This window comes from Nicotiana sylvestris, chromosome 1 (assembly GCF_000393655.2).
Source record: "Nicotiana sylvestris chromosome 1, ASM39365v2, whole genome shotgun sequence".
Classification (NCBI taxonomy): Eukaryota; Viridiplantae; Streptophyta; class Magnoliopsida; order Solanales; family Solanaceae; genus Nicotiana; species Nicotiana sylvestris.
The window spans coordinates 35,441,236-35,451,320 of record NC_091057.1 but is presented as its reverse complement, the minus strand read 5'-3'; the positions used below and the strand labels follow the sequence as shown (position 1 = coordinate 35,451,320).

The following is a 10,085-nucleotide window of genomic DNA, read 5'->3' as shown; positions in this document are numbered from 1 at the left end:
GAACAATATTCAAAACTTGCTGAAGGGTCAAGATTTTCAGGAAAAGGATTTGGTAATTTGGGCTCAATAGGATTCAATAGGCCTAACTGCCTCAATTTGTGGAACACGGTAGTATAGGATTCTCCTAGCGGAGTATATTTCTGCTTCCTCTCATTCTTAAAAGCTTGATTCCCCCGGAAACCTGACCCTGGAGGATTTCTATAGGCCCTTGGAAGTGGATATATGTTTGGTGGAGGTGGGTATGTATTTTGGGGAGCCGGCGCACGCCATTGTGCGTGTGCTGGAGAGTGGGTATAGGTTTGTGCATGATGAACGGAAAAATGGGGATCTGGCAGTGAGTAATAATGTCGTGGAGGGCTATATGGAGTGCGGGGGTAATTTTGGTGGTAGGGTCGTGGTTGGCTATAGTAGGGTGACGGGCTTCTAGATCCGAACCAGGCTCCAGACTCAACAGTCATGACATCTTCTTTCTTCTCCTTCCCCAGTACACCCTCAGTGCCGCTCTGGATGGCCTGAGTGGTTGCTTTAATTGCCGAATAGCTCAGGATTTTGTTGGACCTGAGTCCCTCTTCGATCATACCGCCCATTTTTACTACTTCATTGAAAGATTTACCAACTGTCGTCACTAGATGACCAAAGTAAGTTGGCTCCAAGGTTTGTAAGAAGTAGTCCACCATCTCTCCCTCTCTCATAGGAGGATCGACTCTGGCTGCTTGCTCTCTCCAGCGGAACCCGAACTCGCGAAAACTTTCCCCGGGCTTCTTCCCGGTCCTCAACAACGTGAGACGGTCAGGGACTATCTCGAGATTGTATTGGAAATGACCTGCGAAAGCCTGCGCCAGATCATCCCAAGTGTACCATCTGCTAGAATCCTGCCTGGTATACCATTCTAATGCCGATCCGCTCAGACTTTGGCCGAAATAAGCTATCAGCAGCTCATCCTTGCCGCCTGCCCCTCTCATTTTGCTACAGAATCCCCGCAAATGCGCCATGGGATCACCGTGCCCTTCATATAGATCAAACTTAGGCATCTTGAACCCAGCCGGGAGTTGGACATCGGGGAAAGGGCATAGATCTTTGTAGGCCATGCTGACCTGGTTGCCCAATCCGTGCAGGTTCCTGAAGGACTGCTCCAGGCTTTTGAATTTCCTCAATACCTCATCTTGTTCTGGGGCTTTAACCGGCTTTTCAATTTCTGACGGTGCCTCCAAATGTGGATTGTAGGCATGTGGTTCGGGGGCATGGAATGTAGGCTCAGGGGGATAGTATTGCGTATCGGGAGCCTGAAGCAATGGCTCGCTGTTTGATCTTTGCAGGGTGGCTGATGTGGGTCCCATAAAAGTGGGAACATTTGGTATTGGGAGAGGTTGATGGGGCGGTGGAGCTTGGGAATCATGGGGGCTTCTCTCCTGAAGACAACAGTGATTCGGGAGGCTAGTTGAGGGGCCAGAGTGAGGGTATTCCGGCATATGCCCTAGTGGCTCAGGGGTCTTTTGTGCTTTGGCTAGAGCTAGCTGCATTGCATTCATCTCTAATCCCATCCTTTCTATTTTTTCCATCGCTTCCTTTAACAACTGGCTCATCGGCCTTTCTTCCTCGGTACTATTCTCTGAAGTAGTCATGCTTGTTGCTATCGGTCCTTTGGATCTAGTTTGGTAAGGGTGTGTTGCCAGAATTCTTTAACAACTAACTGTCTGGATGTCGGAAAACAACAAACTTGTTAGCGTTAGAGTTTAACAGATTTGATAACAACACATTGAGGATGCAATGCTCCTAGGCAGTTAACCATTTCTAACATGCTTTGCTTCGAACAACATGCGACATCCCGGCTTGCTTATTTGCCCCTTCAAAGTACTTTGGGAACCCCTGTATTTTATCCTATTTTGTATTTTCTTTTTCTTTATTAATGGCGGTCGAATCTTATGTGGATTGCCTACGTATCACGTCCCCGCGTGAATCAGACCTTGCGTAGTTCGGACCAAATGAAAGGTAAAAGCAATGGAACATTTTCTTTATCAGTTTTCATAATAAAACAAATTGGGTTTTAAGGGTTTGAAAGATGACCAACAAACTTAAAAATCAAACAACCCATATATTCTAGTCAAAATATCTACAAACTCAAAAACAAACGGCCAGTTCATTTTCCCGTTTGACAAATGTAACCAAATGGTTATTTTTTGCCAATGTGGCCCCTTCCAAATTTCACATGAGTTTGAGGACGGGAGGATTATTTTATGACACCTTACAAACTTGTCCATTCTTTTACGAAAATAGCCTTTTGACAACTAAAAGATACTCTAAGGCTATTTTGGCAAAAACGGTTTAAGACCCTGCCGAAGCTGGTTCGACTTATTTTGATTGAAAACCCAAACGGTATTCACCTGACCGCTGACTCTTTGTTTTTTTTCCTTCAAAATTATAAAAAAACTAGTGTTGCAAACACGGCCCTTCAGCGTCTCGGGGACGAAGATTTTTAAGGCTGTGTGAGTCAACTGGACCAAATCTTAAAAGATGACCCGAAGGTGGCTGTTTATGCAAAGTCAGCCTTCCGGCGTCCCTTTTGGGAACATTCGGCTATTTATGACACAACAGCATCACCCGACCTATTTATGACTCTTTTTATCGTTTTTCAAATTAGAAAAGTCAATATTGCAAACACGGCCTTTCAACGTGTCGGGGACGAAGATTTTTAAGGCTGTGTGGGTCAACTGGACCAAATCTTAAAAATGACCCAAAGGCGGCTGTTTATGCAAAGTCAGCCTTCCGGCGTCCCTTTCGGGAACATTCGGCTATGTCTTGATAAAACAGCGTCGCCCTACTTCTTTATGACAGAATTAAAATTTTGACATTTTTTATTTTTTTTATTATTTATTTGTTTTTGGCTTTTTAGCAAAAGGTGGGGTTGGACCCAATGAGGGTTGCCTACGTATCTCACATCCGGTGAGAATCAAACCCGCGTAATTCGGGCAATCCCGAATAAAGTAAATAAACTAACCCCTTTTTTAATTTTATTTTTGAAGGAAAGACTTATAAAGAAGAAAGAAAATATTTTTGGAATTTTACTTTTAATGAAAGATATGCTTACGAAAATATTTTTTGAATTTTGAATTTTCTTTTCAATAGAAAAGAAAAAGGAAAATATTTTCGGATTTTTTATTATATATACTTTTTATTGTTTTTTTTTTATAATTAAAAAAAAACTTTCTAAAGAAGTCAACAATGGAAAATATTTTTGGATTTTTTTTTTTGAAAATTGGGGGCATAAAGAAACTTTTCTAGCCTTTTGGCAAGACAAATATTTTTTGCAACTAATAAAGATATAGATATATATTTTGGAAATAAAGAAAAAATTTTGGACTTATACATATGTATTTGTGACAAATAATAAATGACTCTTTTTATATTTTTTTTTATTTTTTTGCATTTTCATAAACAAATAAATAACAAAAGAAATATTTTTTAAAAAAAATAAAAATAAGACTCTTTTTCATTTTCATTTTTATGGAAAGACAAACTATATATTTTTTCTATTTTTTTTTTGAAAAACAAAACAGTAACAACGACTCTTTTTATTCGCTTTTAATAAAACAAACTAATAAGACATTTTTTCATTTTCTTAAAATTTCGGCGGAGTTTTGACAGTATTTAGGCATTTGTTTTTTTTTTTCAAAAAATAAACAATCAATTCCCTAACTGCTATTTATTTTTTCCAGTTTCAAAATATTATTCCTGATATTCACAAGTCAGTCAACACACAAGTCCGAATCAAATTAATGCGCAAGTAGTAACAAGTAAGATGCATCAAGATGGCCATTTTCATTTTTCGGTACACCTGTCCTAGACAGACCCAACCCCTGTGTTGAGCCTCCAAAGTCAAATGCACGTGATGCAAACAAACGTTCCTACTAGGGATCCGGCATGAGGCTTTGTTATACTAAGTTTAAAAACCTAAATGTTTGTTCTAGACCTGGCTTACCCGAGCGGACAGCTCGAGCCGAGGAGGAGGCGGCAGTCCGGGAATACAGAAGCTTCACCGGCTTTGCGACTTATCCAAACCTCGTTCTAAATTGGGACTTGACACTATACAGAAAAGAAGTCGTACGAAGTACACCCTTCTTCATGATTCAGAAGACTCAGAGAGAAGATGGGTTTCGACACAGTTTATATACAGTTCACATAATATCAAAGCGGTAAAAGCAACATTTAGCACATTAGGCTCAAAACATGTAAAAATCAGATAAAGCCAAATATAACAATTTATCTAAGCTCGAATTTCTAACCCTGAACCAGTGGTTCTGGGTTATCTTCCCCAGCAGAGTCGCCAGAGCTGTCACACCTCCTTTTTCCGTACCCGTGAGGGTACAAGGGAGTTTTTTCCAATTAAAGGACAATCGAAACGGGATTGGTTTATTTATTTCAGAGTCGCCACTTGGGAGATTTAGGGTGTCCCAAGTCACCAATTTTAATCCCGAATCGAGGAAAAGAATGACTCCATATTACAGTCTGCGTACCAGAAATCCGGATAAGGAATTCTGTTAACCCGGGAGAAGGTGTTAGGCATTCCCGAGTTCCGTGGTTCTAGCACGGTCGCTCAACTGTTATATTCGGCTTGATTATCTGATTTTATACAAATATGAACTTATGTGCAAATTTTAACTTTTTACCGCTTTTATTATATTTTTTAAAGGAATGTGAACATCGTTTAAAACATGTCTTTGGATTGCGTCACATGAAATGCACCCGCGATCCAGAACATATTTTTATTCAATGTTTTAGGATTTGGATTTGGGTCGCATGAAATGCACACCCAAGTTTGAGAAGGTAAGATTATTAAAATACGTGCCTAAAGCGATTAGCGTATTATTATTTCTGGGTAAGGCCGTGGAACTTTGCTAAACTGCCGATCCCGAGTTCTAAGTAATTAAAGCATACATTTTTGTGAGGGCCCGCCAATCTGTGCATTTTATTTGGCGAGGCTCGTCTCATTTTATTTAAAAGGATAAACCTAAAGTGACTACATTTCTTCTACTAAGTTTGTCTCTAAAAATAAAAGAAAATTTCTTAATTAATTACATGCTGAAAACGTAACTTATCAGTTATTAAGTTACGACTAATGTGAACGGAAAATTGCGATCGCATTTGTACAAGGAAAAACTGCTTTCATTCTACATTCTATTATTTATTAATGCTAGAACATGAGATAGATACACAATAATATCAAAACAGATTACTTATTCTCTGATTAATTTAAACTAACATTATTAGATGAAGAAATTATACATATGCAACCTCATTACTCATTAATCATTCAACTACATCTTTATACAAAGAAAGAAAATTATATTCAACCACAAATCTAAACAGGAGGAATTCAACAGGAACAAAGCCTGATTAATATTTCATTTTTTGCTTCAAGCCGAGATTGTACAAATGTGTACCTGGAAATGGCAATACAAGAAGAAATGAAGTAGGAGTCAGCAACAATAATACCACAGCAACAGCAGATTCAGCAACACCGCAAAACCAGCAACAACCAGTAGAATAACCCAGTAACAGATTGAAAACCCAGCAATGCCAAAGTACAATCGCAGTCAAAGCAGAAAAGAGAAAAGATACAAGATGCAGTAGTTTCTGATTTTTGAATAACACTCGAGAAAAGCAAACGGAAATTATTCGAGTGAAGTTCAAGTTGTGTTTTTCTTTTACTCTCTAACACTCTTGAAATTTTCCAGAATGTATTACTCTCAAAAATATTCTCCCAATAATAATCTCTAAATCCTCTCAATAATGTTCAAGTGTGTCCGCTCTCAAGTGTAAAAATCTCTCAATAATCTCCACCCTTTTCCTCTCAATGTTCAAGTCCTCCAAAATGTGTCAAATGACCATATATATATAGCAAGACCTTGTCTTGAATTCCCAACCCCAAATTATTCCCCCAATGGCATGCTTTGTCCCCACTATTAAATGTCTTCTTTATTTTAAACCTTGTCCCCCATGCCTACATTAAATAAATACAAGATTCCTCCCCATTATGTTTTGTCTTGTCCCCCATTATATTAAACAAGTACATCAAAAACCCTATCCCATTATATTTGTCCCCCATGCTTAACATAAAGAATCAAAATAATGTTCAATTACCAAACTACCCCTCCGACCTTATTGCAATTACAAATCTACCCCCGAATGCAATGCCATTTACCAAATTACCCCCATCAGCTCTAAACACTCAATTAATCATAACTTGACCAAAATATGATCAAGATGACCAACTTCTCAACAATTTTCAACAACAATTATATGAACACGATGAACAACACAACTCAAAATTAATGGAATGAATTAACCATATCGGGAACCAATCCTGGTTAATTTAGACCATGAATGTATGAGCAAGAACACAACAATACGAACAACAAAACACATGATTCAAACTAAATTAACAAATCAAAGACAAACATAAACTCACATTAAATCACTGGATTTAAACATGAACTTCAAACAAAGATGAACATGAATTAAATCTATTTTTAGCAACAAACATGACGGATTTTAACGATTCAAACAACATTAACATTTTCTGGAAAATACATAACACATGAAACAAATTGAAGAAACAATTAATTAAATTTCAATTTGAATCTAACAAACATTAAACTAACAAATATTCACTTAAACAACAATACAAACATGAAATAAACATGAAAAATAACTAATTAATCTTTCATTTGAAATCTGAAAAATTAATTTAACAAACAACACATGAACATGAACTAAAAATTAATTCAAACGATAAACAAAACAAACATTTGCCGATTTTAGATTCGAAAATATCAAAGCAAAATACGGACAAAATAAAACTCAAAAACTACTAACCGGATCGAAATGAAATATGTACGGACTGTTTTGACGAACCTCGAATGGGAATGAATCTGTCCGGATTCGACGACAAACTCAACGACGAACTCACCTTCCTTGTAAACTTTGACGAACTCAAAACGACGCTCGACGACCTCGACTAAAACTCAAGCGAGCAGCTTGTCTGAAGATACAGCAGCTGGAACAAAGGAGAGGTGATGAACGGAAGCAGCTGGAACGAAAGAGAAGTGATGAACGGAAGCAGCTGGTTCGTTTGCGAAGAAAATGAAGGCAGAAGAAGCAACGATGAAGACTGTCCATGGTTGTTCGATGAGGCAGCAGCTGGACGGCGAGGTTGAAACAGAAGTAGCAGCAGCCGGAAGTGAAGAAGAAGGTGGAACGGGAAGCAGCAGCAGCACGTTTGGACGCCATGGACGTGAAGCAGAAGCAGCAGCTCGGAGACAGCTTCCATGGCGACGCTCAAGCTGAAGAAGACGAAGAAGAACAGCAGCAGCTGAGGCTCAAGCTGAAGAAGACGAAGAAGAACAGAAGCAGCTGGTCGACGCTCATCCATGGCGGAATGGGCTGGACGACGAGGGCAGTGACGGGGGGTCCGGCGGTTCAGGCGTCCATGGTCGTTTGTTTAGGGTGGTGTTGACGACGGACAACGACGACGAGGGAGGGGACTGTTTGGTCGAAGGACTGGACGACGCCATGGGAGGCAGCCATGGTTATCTTGGGTTGAAGGTTTTGGAGAAGAAGGAGATGGAGGGGGGGAGGCGGATGTTAGTGTTAGGGTTTTTTTTGTTTTGTTATTTTTGTTTTGTTTTTGTGTTTAGACCAAAAAATGAAGAAAGGGGTTGGTTATTGGGTTAATGGGGCGGACCGGGTCGACCCGGTCTGAAGTGAACTGGGTCATGGAGAAGATTGGACAATATTTTGGGCCTTTGGCTTACAATTGAAGAAGTGACCCAATCTGATTTTCTTTTGTATTTTTGTTCTCTTTTCTTCTTTTATTTTCTAAAACTAAATTATAAAAGTACTTAAATTATTATTAAGAACTAAATTAAGTTATAAAAGCGCGAATTAACTCCCAATAACAATTAACGCACAATTAAGTAGTAATTAAGCATAAAATTGTTCATTTGGACATTAAATGTTAAAAATGCAAAAGATACCTATTTTTTGTAATTTTTTAATTTTTTGTAAAACTAATTTAGTTACTAACACTTGTAGAATGAAATCCTACATGCAAAATGCGACATATTTTTATATTTTTTATTAATTTAACAAATAAGCAAGCACATACAAATACAAATAATTATCCAAAAATATCACAAAATCTCATAAAATTGCACACCAAGGAAAATCATTTTATTTTGCAGTTTTTGGGAGTATTTCTCATATAGGGCAAAAATCACGTGCTTACAGCAAGTATGCGTACAGTAGACCCTTGTGGTCTGACCCTTCCCCGAACCCCACGAATAGTGGGAGCATAATGCACCGGGCTGTCCATAGTAATATACTTCAAAGGTAGAAGCGTACAATACCATTCAGAGAGGATATTAATGAACACCAAAAGATATCAGTTCATATTAACTGTCACAATAAAGCAGATATGAAACACAAACCAAATTAAAACAAATTCTTGCCTTTTCCCTTCTAAGTAATACACACAGAATTAAACTTTCAATAAGTAAGATGAACAATGATCCTCAACAATGTCTCAGCACCATCAGTAACATGTTGACCAGCAGGTATAAGTGAACGAACTTCAGCAAATCCACATGCATTCTTGAATTTACCAGTTCCTCCTGTAACTGAAAGCCTTGACATTGTACTTCCAATTCTAAATACTCCAAAAAAGTTAAGACTATCACCATATTCCCCTCCTTCAAACATAGCTGTAAATGCCATCATTTGAGCACTTCCATCTGCTGAACTTGCTACATATACTCCTTGTGCTTTTCCAAGATTTTGGGTACCTATAAAAATGTTAAAATCACTCAATATTATCTCATAAAGGAGCATTTAGAAGGGGAGCCTTAGAGCAACGGTAAAGTTGTCTTCGTGTGACCTATAGGTCACGAGGCTGCCTACATCACACCCCTTGGATGCTGCCCTTTCTCGGGCCGTGCGTAAATGCGAGATGCTTCGCACACCGGCTTGTCCTGCCCTAAAGGAGCATTTGCACAAATGACCTTTCTTGACGCCACTATTTAAGATGTGCTCGGTTAGCTCAGTGGGCTAAATTTGTCTATAAGAACGAAAAATTCATCCAACTAGTTTTAAAGGCGAAATATAGTCCATTGGGCTAACAAGGACAAAATTTAAATAGTGCCCTCAAACAAGGCCATGCAGTGCAAATAAAGTGACACATAAAAGGAATTAATGTTTAAACGCTGAAAGTATAAAGGAAAGGTAAAAAATTATGTGTCAATAGTACCTAATTCAGGGGATGTAGTCAAGAAGTCATCGATAACAGTGATCGTTCCGAAGCCAAGTCCTAAGCCATCAGGGCCTAATTGAGTATTCACGGTTTGTGCATTGTTGTTATTTCCACCAGCAAATATTGTACCTGCTAATCCTGTCCCTAATGGAACACCATTGATATTGAATGTTGGCATAGCACCATTAGCATTAGGAATTGCTATGCCATCTTCTGGAGGTTGAAAACCAAGTGGTGTAGCAAATGGAACTTGTCCACTATAAATATTGCCTAATAAACCAGTTATTGGCCGAGCTGTTGGATTATTTCCTCCTAGAATATCATGCATGTATAATTCCAAGATTGGTTCTTGTGGTGTTGCAGTATCAATTGCAACTACAAATGCTGCAAATTTGATGGCTAAAAATAGAATTGTAAGAAAAAAGGAGGATGGTGATTGCTTGAACATTTTTAGAACTTGCTATTTTTGTTTTCTTGTTGGTTTTGGATTGAAATGTTTTCTTTGATTGAATAATATTGAAATGAGCATAAGGTTAGTTGTTTATATAGAGATGTGATTGTATGGAAATAGGTGGATTTGTTGGAGTTTACTTAGTGTGGCAAGTACAACAGAACCTTACAAAATTTTGACAGGAAAGTCAAGCCAATAATAAGATTATTTGGACAGTATTTGCAATAATAAAAATATTTAACAAGTGGTCACATCTCTTCTTTTGAAAAAAAAAAACAATCTTATTTTTTTCTATTATATTAGAGATTAAGTAAGGAGGAGGAAAAGTAA

At 38.2% G+C, this 10,085-nt stretch overlaps 1 protein-coding gene across 1 annotated transcript; it reads right to left on the bottom strand.

Moving 5' to 3' along the window:
* Positions 1–8,424: 8,424 nt before the first annotated feature.
* On the bottom strand, positions 8,425–9,802 carry LOC138879251 (dirigent protein 16-like). The gene is made up of 2 exons (XM_070158855.1): positions 9,302–9,802; positions 8,425–8,840 (listed from the first exon to the last, which is right to left on the bottom strand). The coding sequence occupies exons 1-2, from the start codon at positions 9,750–9,752 to the stop codon at positions 8,545–8,547; spliced, it is 747 nt and encodes a 248-aa protein (XP_070014956.1). The 5' UTR covers positions 9,753–9,802; the 3' UTR covers positions 8,425–8,544.
* Positions 9,803–10,085: the final 283 nt, after the last annotated feature.

What these genes read in the sequence shown, in the direction of transcription:
- LOC138879251 (XM_070158855.1), bottom strand. Translation starts at nt 9,752, where the DNA reads ATGTTCAAGCAATCACCATCCTCCTTTTTTCTTACAATTCTATTTTTA. An exon ending in GACTACATCCCCTGAATTAG is followed by an intron (nt 8,841 to 9,301) that starts GTACTATTGACA and finishes ACATTTTTATAG; the next exon opens with GTACCCAAAATCTTGGAAAA.